The sequence below is a fragment of the Hemibagrus wyckioides genome, linkage group LG28 (genome assembly GCF_019097595.1).
Source record: "Hemibagrus wyckioides isolate EC202008001 linkage group LG28, SWU_Hwy_1.0, whole genome shotgun sequence".
NCBI classification, from domain to species: domain Eukaryota; kingdom Metazoa; phylum Chordata; class Actinopteri; order Siluriformes; family Bagridae; genus Hemibagrus; species Hemibagrus wyckioides.
This window is the reverse complement of record NC_080737.1, coordinates 3,182,156-3,195,259: the sequence shown is the minus strand read 5'-3', so window position 1 is coordinate 3,195,259 and position 13,104 is coordinate 3,182,156. Positions and strand designations below refer to the sequence as shown.

Sequence of the window (13,104 nt, the reverse complement as noted above, 5' to 3'; positions counted from 1 at the left end):
CACACCGCCCCGGTCCGAATCCCACCTCGGACAAGGACTGATCCACACCGACCCGGTCCGAATCCCACCTCGTACAAGGACTAATCCACACCGATCCGGTCCGAATCCCACCTCGGACAGGGACTGATCCACACCGACCCGGTCCGAATCCCACCTCGTACAAGGACTGATCCACACCGGCCCGGTTCGAATCCCACCTCGGACAGGGACTGATCCACACCGACCCGGTCCGAATCCCACCTCGGACAGGGACTGATCCCCACCGACCCGGTCCGAATCCCACCTCGGACAGGGACTGATCCACACCGACCCGGTCCGACTCCCACCTCGGACAGGGACTGATCCCCACCGACCCGGTTCAAATCCCACCTTGGACAAGGACTGATCCACACCGACCCGGTCCGAATCCCACCTCGGACAGGGACTGATCCCCACCGACCCGGTTCAAATCCCACCTTGGACAGGGACTGATCCCCACCGACCCGGTCCGAATCCCACCTCGGACAGGGACTGATCCACACCGACCCGGTCCGACTCCCACCTCAGACAGGGACTGATCCCCACCGACCTGGTTCAAATCCCACCTTGGACAAGGACTGATCCACACCGACCCGGTCCGAATCCCACCTCGGACAGGGACTGATCCCCACCGACCCGGTTCAAATCCCACCTTGGACAAGGACTGATCCAAACTAAAATAATTTAAGTCAGTTTAGAAATGGCAACTGTTAGTCTACAGAAACATTCCTGCTGTCAAAATGAGTGAAGTCAAGAAGCTTTTATTGTCCTTTTGACCACATATAGCTGATGCAGTACACAGTGAAATGAGACCACGTGTCTCCAGGACCCTGGTGCTACATAAACAACACAACAACATATAATTACAAAACACAGAGCTAAGGACAGAAAGTAAGCTGTCCTAGCTACATAAAGTACATCGTGTGCAACTTGGTGCTAACAGTGCAAGACAAAAGACATACAGAACAACACAGTACGTATAGCAGCAGTTGAATAATGTGAAAATACAATTCAAATAATACATTACATGTACCCTAAAAATAAACAGGCAGACAACAGACACGCCCCCTCCCCACGACCCCTCCCCCCTTTTCTAATGACACCTCTGGATGGAATTTGTGCATCTTTCTTTCTTTTTTTTAATTGCTTGGAAACAACAACTGAACAAACAAACATAATATCAGAATACAGCAAATGAAGGAAAGACAAAAAAAAGGAAAAAAAGAAAAGGAAACACAGTAATGAGAAAACAGCAACCAAACAAACATACAAGGGGGATACAATCAGATACAACTCAAACCAGAAGAAAGAGCAGGCCATCGAAAACAGGGAAAAGATCACAGTTTCAAAGCTTTTTTTTCTGTGAAAACTCAGCTAATGAAAGGTATTGCTTAAATTCTTTTTTAATTCCAGCAAATAGAGGTCTGGAGTTAGAGGATTTAGATTTGTGAATGTGAAATTTTGCCAATAACAGAATTTGGCTCATTATGAAGATTTGATGTTTTTCAGCAGGACTGTAATCAGTAAATCCCAACACAACGTCCTTCCAAAATAAAACACTGTCTTTATACATTTTAGATCGAAAAAGTAAATCTAATCAAAACATTGTTGTAAAAGAACAATTCCAAAATAGATGAACAACAGTTTCGTCAAAGGCATCACACTGGAGGAAATATCACTTTTAGTCTTTTTTAAGTCATGGTTTGCTGGATAATATTTATGAATTATTTTGTAGGAAACTTCTTTATTGGGCAGAAAAAGGTATGTGGAAGCATCCATACTTTCCTTCAGGAGATATATCCTACTGCGTTACTCCAGTAAGTTGTAACGTATGGTAAGGGACAGTATCCTTCTAGAATAACGAGCGAATGGTTTTATTGTTGCTTTTGAAGCACAGCTTACCAATGAAGTTATCAGTCAGGCTAAGGGAGGCTGGTAGTGATGAATGAGTACCCTTCAATAAGGTGAGAGCACCTGATGGAATAGCACCCATAACTATAGAAAGTTCTTTTGGCGAGAAAGGAACCTGAAAATGATCAAGAAATTCTTTGTAGGAAAATAAGAGGCCTTGAGAATCAAGTAACTGACTGAGCAATAGAATGTTCTTGTCAAAGCAATTTTGGAAAAATACGGATTTATTCTTATAAATAACATTACAATTGTTCCAAATAAAACATTTATGGGGTGAGAAGTTGTGCTTGAATATCAGGGACCAAGCCAAAAGCCTGTGAAAAGCTCAGAGAGTAGCTGGTCATTTATCCATTTTATAGTGGCAGGTCAAAAGGAATTCGAGACCACCAAATTGGGAAAAGATGTAGTTGGGAATGAAGTTCCACAAAGACCCTGGGTTCTTCCTAAACTGTTTTAGCCAGTTAATCTTAAAGGTGTAACTTAGAGTACTAAAGTCTAAGAAGTTGAGACCACCTTTTTCAAGTGTGTTCATTACGACAGACTTTTTAATATAATGAACTGATCGCTTCCATTAAAAAATTAAAAAGAAGCTGATCAAAAACTTTACCAAGTTTGGGGTCTAGAGGGACGGACTGAGCTGCATTAGTGTTGAAAGCACTTCAATGCCTCTCGAAATGTCAAAACGTCGAGTTGAACCATGTTTTATAATCACTGAACTGTTACCTTTTCTATACAAGGCTTTAATGGCATTACAGAAGAATTCCCCAATTTTTTAAGACACTGAAAAATAAAATTGTGTTCTAAAGTATCAAAAGCTTTATAAAAATCTAGAAATAGAAGAAAACTATCATCAGCTATCAAATTCGAGTAGTCTAAAATATCAAATACTAATCTTATATTGTTTGAAATATGTCTATTAGTTTAAAAGACAGATTGTGACTCGTCTATTATAGAATTGAGAGCATTCTTGATTCTTTTGGAGAATATTGGGGCCAAGATTTTGTAGTCATTGTTTAACAAGGTAATTGGGCACCAGTTTTTAATGAGTGAATTTTTATTCCATTTAGGGATGAGGGATTTTATTCCCTAAAGATATAAATGTAAAGACGCTTCCGCTCCAGCAGCCATCTTGAACCCCCCCCCCCTTCCCCCCGGGATTTGCGCATTGGTGACGTCACCGAAGGTGATGACGGAGAGAAGGAGAATCAGAGTTTACTTTTTTTACTGAAGGTTGTTTAGTTTAGCGGTTTATCGAGTTAACGATGCTACATTTAATAAGTTTAGCTGGTGCGGGAATTTATTATTTAATAAAGAAGCGAAGAGATGGAGAGAAAACAGCGGAGCTCACGGACACACCGGGCCCCGAGGGTAGGACATCTCTCTCTCTCTCTCTCTCTCTCGCTCTCTCTCTCTCTCTCTCACACACACACACACAGCTGAGTTCTGTCCGTTTTTAACACACCACGTTAGTAAAAGTGTTTCAGTCCTCGATGAGCCGAGTGCATGTAAGACTCTAAGCAGTAATGAGTGTATATCATGGAGACCGCGATGTTCTGCTTGTTTGTATTTAGACCCAGTACAGACGGGCTCTTTGCTGGATCCAGGCTTGAAGTGTGGGGATGAAACACAGACGGACAGCGCTGTTCCTCAGGTACTGACCAAACCACCATCACATCCATCTCCACTTCTACACCTCAGTAAAACACTCCGTTATGGTCACTTCAGGGACTCCAGCGGGCGATAGCTATTAGCTAGGTAGCTACATTAGCTTAGCTGTTAGCCTGGATGAGCGTTTATGTGCAGTATGTAACGAGACTCATTATCACCAGAAACAAACAGTTTTTAATCAAATGTTTGTTATCATTTATTTTTAAAAGAATAGTTATTAGTAGTTCTTGCCAGCTGTATAAACTAGCAGACTGTTAGAGAGAGAGAGGTTTAATGTTAAGAATATTCCGTTTTTTCTTCATTTTGTTTCATATTGAACATGGATCTAGCTCATATTCAGTAAGCTGGAGAAACAGAAATAATCATAGTGTAGAAATAATTGTACATGTGCTGAAAATAATAAACATGAGCTTCCCAACACAGTCCTGTATTTCTGTTTAATAAAATACTTAATTATCTAACGAACAATTTTACATTAGCATTCTGTATCCTGTTTTTAGAAAATTTATATATAAACATTTCTGTGTCTTGGTGAAAAACAAATGTTTCCATAAATATTTAGAATTTGTCGTTACATCTTTTCAGAACATTTGATCATCTTTTCATCTGGTGTGTTCATTGTGTTCTGTTTCCCTGAGTTCTTTGTCAAGCCTCAAAATGTCTGAAGGTGTGTGTAAAAGTAAATGATAAACATTACAGGGGTCTGTGAGCGAGGCTGAGGAGAAGAGTCAGAAGAGGGAGGTGTCCGGTTCTCTGCTGGACAGTGAGAGGTCCATCCTGGAGGAGCGAGTGAGGGTGCTGGAGGAAGTGCTGTGTGAGGCAGAGCGAGAGAGTGAGAGAAAACACAAGGTGAGAGAGAAAAGACTCACAGTGACAGGACTTTTTAAAATAACATGAGGAAGAAATAAATCCTTCATATAACGCTCCCATGTCCGGTCTTGGTGTGTGATGCGTGTGGACGATTCGTCTGTGGAGTCAGGTTCTGTACAACACCAGAAAGGGGCGGAACCTCTGTCAGTTATATTGGAATGAAATTTAAACTTGTTTATTGGGTTCATTTGAGTTTATCAAAGAGAGAGAGAGTAATAGCTGGATTTTGGGCTGATTTTTCCCCGTATCAGATGTGATAGTCTCCTCTTGTTCTCAGTGGAGGAACAGCCTCTTTGATGGCTCAGCACAGTTTGGCCCTTGCTGTTTTTAAGGCCGTCTTGTCCTCGAGTCTCAGGACTTCAGCAGCGGCCGCACCTTTGCAGTAATCTATGGCTTCTGGTTGCAGCATGGGGTGATGGCCTTGGAGACGATCACATGATCAATGCACTTGTCGATGTAGCTGGTCGTTGATGCCGTGTACTCGTCCAAGGTGATAGAGTCGCCGTTGGTTCCATCCTACCTGAACATGTTCCAGTCAGTGCACTGGAAACAGTCCTGAAGAGCGGAGATGGCTCCTGCTGGCCAGGTTTTCACCTGTGTCAGAACCGGTTTAGAGTGACTGACGAGCGGTCTGTATGCTGGAATTAGAATGACAGGGATGTGGTCCGACTAGCCGAGGTGGGGGTTGGACTCCGCGTGGTATGCTCCGGGGAATGTTTGCATAAACGAGATCCAGCCCCTCTCGTTGAAAAGTCCGCATGCTGATGGAATTTAGGGAGCAATGATTTGAGATTTGCATGGTTGAAATCTCTGGCGATAATAAACAGTCTATCGGGGTGAGCATTCTGAAGATCGCTAATAGCCCCATAAAGTTCGTTTAGAAATCTGTCAGGACTCGTGGTGATCATAATGCAATGAGGAGTTACACCACAGGCTATTAAACAAAATACAGAAATGTATATGAAATAGGAAATGCAGTTTTTTCACTGATTGAGAACGGTACATTGTAGACGTGAACCTAGAGCTCTCGAGGCTGAACCTCTTTTTGTTGTGTTTTAGGAGTTTTAGACACTGGACCTTATATTAAACTTATTTAAGGCTTAACTTTTAACGTTACTTACTTTAGTCCATGTGGTGCAAGTCCCCAGTTTCTGCTTCACCAAAATTCACAGTACTTTGTAGTTCCTACTTTCTAACTGACGATTAAACCTCCATGGCTGTGTTTTAGGAGTGTGAGAGAGACAAGGAGCATCACAGTGTCCTGAAGTGTGATCAGATGACTTCAACACGCCTCTTGGAGTTAGTACAGGTAAGTTTTATCTTCTCATGTTACCATGACTACTAGTGTGAGGTAGAGCTGGGCGATTTGTCCTATAAATTGAATCTCCGATTTTTTTTAAACAAAATTCGATTTTTGATTCTAAAATGATTATTTTTCTTTAAAAATATGTAATAAAACACTAGAGACTATAGAATAGATTTTTTTAATTTAAGTAAAAACAGTATAACTGAACATATGAACTGATTATTTGGACTAAAAGTGATCAGAATTATTAGACAATCAATAATCAATACAACATAAAAACCTTTTTTGGGGATTTACCAGTCTTTACAAGTTCTAATTATTCTAGTAAAATAAAGTAATATAACAAAATATGAGGGATTTGTGAAGTGCAAACTGCAGACTTAACTTACATCACTTTATAAAATAAATGGTCACCTGATAAAAAAATCCCTGAAGAAAAACAGTTTTGTAAATCAGTTAAACACGCAACTAACATGCTAAATAACATCAACACGCAACTAACACACTAAATAACATCGACACGCAACTAACACGCTAAATAACATCGACACGCAACTAGCATGCTAAATAACATCAACACGCAACTAACACACTAAATAACATCGACACGCAACTAACACACTAAATAACATCGACACGCAACTAGCATGCTAAATAACATCAACACGCAACTAACACACTAAATAACATCGACACGCAACTAACACACTAAATAACATCGACACGCAACTAACACACTAAATAACATCGACACGCAACTAACACGCTAAATAACATCGACACGCAACTAGCACGCTAAATAACATCGACACGCAACTAGCACGCTAAATAACATCGACACGCAACTAGCATGCTAAATAACATCGACACGCAACTAACACGCTAAATAACATCGACATGCAACTAGCACGCTAAATAACATCGACACGCAACTAGCATGCTAAATAACATCGACACGCAACTAGCATGCTAAATAACATCGACACGCAACAAACACGCTAAATAACATCGACACGCAACAAACACGCTAAATAACATCGACACACAACTAGCACGCTAAATAACATCGACACGCAACTAGCATGCTAAATAACATCGACACGCAACAAACACGCTAAATAACATCGACACGCAACTAGCACGCTAAATAAAATCGACACGCAACTAACACGCTACATAACATCGACATGCAACTAACACGCTAAATAAAATCGACACGCAACTAACACGCTAAATAACATCGACACGCAACTAGCACGCTAAATAAAATCGACACGCAACTAACACGCTACATAACATCAACACGCAACTAACACGCTAAATAACATCAACACGCAACTAACACGCTAAAAAACATCAACACGCAACTAACACGCTAAATAACATCAACACGCAACTAACACGCTAAATAACATCGACACGCAACTAGCATGCTAAATAACATCGACACGCAACTAACACGCTAAATAACATCGACATGCAACTAGCACGCTAAATAACATCGACACGCAACTAGCATGCTAAATAACATCGACACGCAACTAACACGCTAAAAAACATCAACACGCAACTAACACGCTAAATAACATCAACACGCAACTAACACGCTAAATAACATCGACACGCAACTAACACGCTAAATAACATCGACACGCAACAAACACGCTAAATAACATCGACACGCAACTAGCACGCTAAATAACATCAACACGCAACTAACACGCTAAATAACATCAACACGCAACTAACACGCTAAATAACATCAACATGCAACTAACACGCTAAATAACATCAACACGCAACTAACATGCTAAATAACATCAACACGCAACTAACACGCTAAATAACATCGACACGCAACTAACACGCTAAATAACATCGACACGCAACAAACACGCTAAATAAACTCAAACAGTGTATACAGGCACAATCAGGGGCGAGTCTAGGATTTTCATTTAAAGGGGACTCAGTCCCCAAGGAGGGTATAATAGTAAAACATATAAATAAATAAATAAATAAATAAATAAATAAATAAATAAATAAAATAAAGGTTTGACTAACAGGGTATGATGGTAAACTTACTGCAGCATTCCACTGTATTGCATAGATGTGTATAACATGAGTCCTGAACAAGCCAAAGTTTTCCTGATCACACACACACACACACACACACACTCTTATCCTCTGATCCTAGCTCTGCGATGCCGCAGTTTCTTCAGTCGGATTGAAGAACGCTGAAAGACGGGGAGGAGCCAAAGTCTGCCGCTGTTTTCGTCGCTAGACCATTTTTAACATTTCTATTCAGCCACCCTAAAAATCCTGTGATTCTCCATAAACTCTACACAAATTGGTGATCGCCTCAGTCCCCTTTAAATTTCATATGAAAACGGCAGCAGACTTTCAGCTCCTCCCCATCTTTCAGTGCGTTCTTCAATCCGAAACCGCGCCTCTCTTGGAAACAAGCTCTTTGCGTCACAGAACTACAGAAGCTAAAATCCATTTTCATTTTTCAACATCGACATAAACGATAAATTATTCAAATTCGAATTAATCAGTAATAACGATTAATCGCCCAGCTCGAGTGTGTGTGTGTGTGTGTGTTCAGGCTCTTGACAGATGATGATCCTCAGTAGTGTCAGATTGTGTGCATTGATGTAAATATTGGCAACAAGCTTTACGTTTTGAACTTGCAGGCTGAAGCTGAGGGGAAACTTGAGTACACTGCTCAGCTGGAAAATGAGATCTCTGACCTGAAGTCCCAGGTGAACACACTGCAAGACACAGTGCAGGAGCGGAGCAGACTGCTCTCTGAGACACGCAGGAAGTGTGAAAAGGCAGAAGAGGTAAAATCCTTACATTAACCAGGTCCTTTAGACACCATGTGAGGACTCATGGTCCTCATGAGTTACAACACAGGCTATACACACCTGAACAAAATCTCAACTGTATTATTCATTTTAATTTTTTTAACTGAATAAAAGTGGTACATTGTAGATCATACAGTTTGAACTTCTCTTGCTCCATGGTTGTGTTTTAGAAGCGTAAGGCAGCGGAGGACATCCTTGAGTTAATGGAGACCAGGATCAAAAAAAATAAGAGATTTTTAATTTGGAAAAGAAAATCCATTCAGGTACGCTTCTTCTAAACAAATCACAACTGTGTGTGTGTGTGTGTGAGTTGATTCCCCCAAAGTATCTGAATGTGTGTGTAGGAGTGAATAAAGACAAGAAGCTTTGAACCTTTCAGGAATCTCTGGATGAACTTCAAAAAACATATTACGAGGAACGCATGACAGTGATGAATCTGAAAGCTTTTAAATCTCGGTGGAGGACTAGAATTCAAGCAGTACAGCAAGAAGTGGGAGAGTTGTCAGACAGACTCTCTGAGATACAGGGGACGTTAGAACAGACAACACAGGTGAGTGGAAAAAAAAGTCCTTACATTGACCAGTTCCTGTAGCGGTAATGTGAGAAGCGGTGATGTTCATGCTACAGGTTATTTGGGCTTGAGCAAAATAAAATTGTACTTTTCTTAAATAGAAGTGGTGCATGGTAGATGTGAACATTAAGCACATGAGTCTGAACCTGTTCTGCTTCATGGATGTGTTCTAGGAGTTAGAGCAAAAAACTCGCCAGCTTGCGCAGAGAGACTCCGACTGGAAACGTCTTGAGGAAACTGTGATGAAGGTAAGCTTTAAAATCCAGTCTGAGTGCTATTGCAAGTGATGTCTTGAATTTGTATCTCTTTATTTTAAATTCATTTGGTATTGAAGCTGTTTTAGTCGCCAGTTCTCCTTAAGAACTTTTTACAATTGTCAGTTTTATCCGCATGGTACCAAGTCCTCAGTTTCTACTGAAGTAAAGGAGAATTTAGCAGTTTAGTACTGAAGTTTCTCTTCTGCTCCATTGCTGTGTTTTAGGATCATGAGGTTGAGTATCTCGCTCACAGAGACCTGAAGGTGCAGTACAGTGAGATGAAGCAACAACACGACAAGTTAGAAGAGGTACGTTTCGTCTCATTAAGTCCTGAAAGCGGTTCTGTACTGTGTCAGTTATGGGTCAGAACACGTTTATAATATAATGAATAATATTCAAGCCTGAAACTAGTTCTGTTCTTGTGAACTATGTGTGAGGACTCTTCATGTTCGTGCCCTAGGCCTTTAATAATGAGTTATAATGAGTGGGTGCACATAATAAAAGTTGTTTTAGAAAAATAGCAGAAGAAATAAAAAAGTAAATACCACAGTGTCCTGAGGTTTGACCAGTAACAGAGCCTCCACTACAACACCCCTGAAAAATGCCATCATTGTCTAATGGTGAGTAACAGACTAGCTTGTAAAGCCAACGCAAAGGCTCGCCCTGCCCTGACCACTACAACAATAAAGCCACTGGGCTGATCGAATATTCTTGTTCACTCAGAGAAGATGTCTGAGTCGTGCTGCTGCCGCTATCTCTGAGCTGGTATCTGGGAAGAGAGTGGGGAAAAAACCACAGTGAGACAGTGACTGAATAGCAAAAGACTTTAAAATTTACTGAGGGAGTATTTATACTGTAGAAAGGTGTAGTATTCAGTGTTATCTACATGCAGCATTGATAAACAGAGACGTTAGCAGAAACAGATGTGGTGGTGTCTACTGACGGTCTGATGAGTTTGTCATGGAGTGTCTGGTCTCGGCACATGTTCATCAGAACAAAACACAAAGAATGTTTAGGACAAACAAAAATAAATGGTCATAAATGATTGGTATGACAGTCAGCTCATGGCCAGGGTCTCAAGGATCCTGCCCTGTCTATATAGGCTTATTAGGGGAACATGGGGTAAAAGTAGGGGAAGTAGTTAGGAGTAGGGAGAGACATTAGAATTTAATGACCACAGGGAAGGAGAGTAGGGAGAGAGTGTAGCGAAGTATGGAGAGCCATTAGGGTGTAACAATCAGAGAATGTTGGGGGAAAGTGGACCTGTGAAGAGGTCTTCATCTTCTTAGGGATGGATGAAATATAGGAGACAGGTTGTGCGTAAGATCTCCATTTCTGTTGAGAGAAAATTTTCCATATGAATATAGATGACTTCACTCCTCTCTCAAACCATCTGTCTTCTCTGTCTAAGATGTCTACCTTATTGTCCTCAAATGTGTGTCCTTTGTCCTTGAGATGAAGATACACTGCTGATTCTGGTCTTGAGGTATTGCTCCTTCTGTGTTGGTACATCTTCCTATGTAGTACTTGTTTTGTCTCTACAGACTAGACATATGAGTTCCTGTGAGAAGTGCATGGCGGTGCAGTAGTGCGTAGTTTATTTGTTTTGCTATTTTATCTTTAAACATTGCAAATAGTCTGTAAGTATGAAGTTCATTAATTTCCATAATTTGATGGTAATAAGTCTATCTAGCTGCCACTGCTTCCTTCACCTAGTAGATGAGCTACAGAAACAGACTGCCTATTATACTACAGAATTACAAAATATTACTTATTAGGTCCCCATGATGCACAAATCCACAGTTGCCAGTGTTTTTACTCCAAATTGGGCTACTTCTATGAACATGTTTTTCAAGTGCAGACTGAGAATTTGATGTGTTTTAGGATCCATGTTTCGTATGCGCAATATGCCGAAAGCATTATGGAAGTGTTTAATTGTACATGTGTTTACTGATTATAAATCTTTTTTATTTTCTCCACTGCTGTGTTTCAGGATAATCAGCGGTTGAGGGAGGCTTACAGCACCCTGGAGGCACAGTATGAAGAATTAAAACAACGCCATGGGTCACAAATGGTACGCTTTTACTCTCCGAAAGCCATAAATGTTTGTCTACTGCTAACTACAAATTATATTTAGGCTAAAATGAAGTTTCTATTTGACCAAAATTCACTTTACTTGGCAGTGAAACAGCCAGTTTAGCAGTAAATTTAAAGGTCTTCTGCTCCATGGTTATGTTTTAGGAGTGTGAGTGAGAGCAGCAACATTCAGTTTGTTATGATAAATGATGAGTCGAGTTCTCAGCAGTGTGTGTGTGTGTGTGTATAAATAAGTAAAGTTTGTTGTCTGACCTGATGTCCCAGGTGAACAGACAGCAAAGCTCAGTGCAGCAGGCGGAGGAAAAGCTCACCGCAATACAGAGGAAGTGTGATGAGATAAAGAGGGTGAGTGAGTGCAGAAATTCTTTAATCACTTCTTTTAGAAATAACATAAGGACCTTTGTGCTGTGTGATGAGTGAAACCAGAGGCTATATAAACTTAAACTAATGAAAAAGTCTGTTTATAGTTTAAGATGTGGGTTCCTTTTTTCTGTCAGTGTAAGACTGTAAGTATCCCCTTGAAGAGATAAAAATGATTCAATCCGTTGTGAACCTCTTCTGCTTCATGGCTGTGTTTTAGGAGAGGAAGAGAGAGCGGGAGGATTACAATCTCCTGAAGGCGCGGTACCAACAGATGGAGGAAACTTTACAAGAGTGTCAAGAGTTACTAAAGGTAAGGTTTTCTTATCATGTCTGCTGAAGTACACTGTGTTAGCTGTGCATCAGAAAAGTACATTTAAAGGTGGAGTACCTCTGGCCATTTCTCACATGAATATTTAAAAGCAAACATTTAAGCTTCACAATGACCATCTTACTATATTAAATCTGTTTTTTTTCTCACAGGTCCACTGCACAGATCCTGGATCCAAAGGCACTACGGATCCCTGAAGCACAAGTGACTGTCGAGGGCCGTGTTTAACACCTGGATAAACAAAGTCATATGATGACAGTGTAATAGTACTTACTATACAGGTACATCTCAAAAAATTAGAATACCATGAAAAAGGTCAATATTTTTTGTCACTCAGTTCAGAAAGTGAAACCCGTATATTATATAGATTCATTACACATAGAGTGAAATATTTCAAGCCTTTATTTCTTGAAATTGTCATGATTATGGCTTACAGATAAGGAAAACCCAAAATTCTGTGTCTCAGAAAATTAGAATATTACATAAGATCAATACAAAAAGGATATTTCAAACAGAAATGTCAGGCTTCTGAAAAGTATGTTCATTTCTATGCCCTCAATACTTGGTTGGGCCTTTTGCATGAATTACTGCATCAATGCGGCGTGGCATGGAGGCAATCAGCCTGTGGCACTGCTCAGGTGTAATGGAAGCCCAGGTTGCTTTGATAGCAGCCTTCAGGTCATCTGCAGTGTTGGGTCTGGTGTCTCTCATCTTCCTCTTCACAATACTCCATAGATTCTCTATGAGGTTCAGGTCAGGCGAGTTTGCTGGCCAATCAAGCACAGGAACACCTGGTCATTGAACCAGCTTATGGTACCTTTAGCAGTGTGGGCAGGTGCCAAGTCCTG

At 40.6% G+C, this 13,104-nt stretch overlaps 1 protein-coding gene across 1 annotated transcript; it reads left to right on the top strand.

Moving 5' to 3' along the window:
- The first annotated feature begins 3,107 nt into the window (after positions 1-3,107).
- Positions 3,108-12,567, top strand: LOC131348390 (paramyosin-like). Its single transcript, XM_058383290.1, has 13 exons — positions 3,108-3,297; positions 3,501-3,580; positions 4,297-4,446; positions 5,696-5,776; positions 8,467-8,616; positions 8,811-8,903; positions 9,020-9,190; positions 9,385-9,459; positions 9,693-9,776; positions 11,462-11,542; positions 11,830-11,910; positions 12,146-12,238; positions 12,409-12,567. Exons 1-13 carry the CDS (start codon positions 3,192-3,194, stop codon positions 12,451-12,453), a joined length of 1,290 nt encoding a protein of 429 aa, XP_058239273.1. The 5' UTR covers positions 3,108-3,191; the 3' UTR covers positions 12,454-12,567.
- The last annotated feature ends 537 nt before the right edge of the window (positions 12,568-13,104 follow it).

Excerpts from the sequence above, each read along its gene's own strand:
- LOC131348390 (XM_058383290.1), top strand. The coding sequence starts at position 3,192 with ATGCTACATTTAATAAGTTTAGCTGGTGCGGGAATTTATTATTTAATA. Across the intron at positions 3,581-4,296 it reads CGGACAGCGCTGTTCCTCAG|GGGTCTGTGAGCGAGGCTGA; the intron begins GTACTGACCAAA and ends TAAACATTACAG. Across the intron at positions 5,777-8,466 it reads GCCTCTTGGAGTTAGTACAG|GCTGAAGCTGAGGGGAAACT; the intron begins GTAAGTTTTATC and ends TTGAACTTGCAG.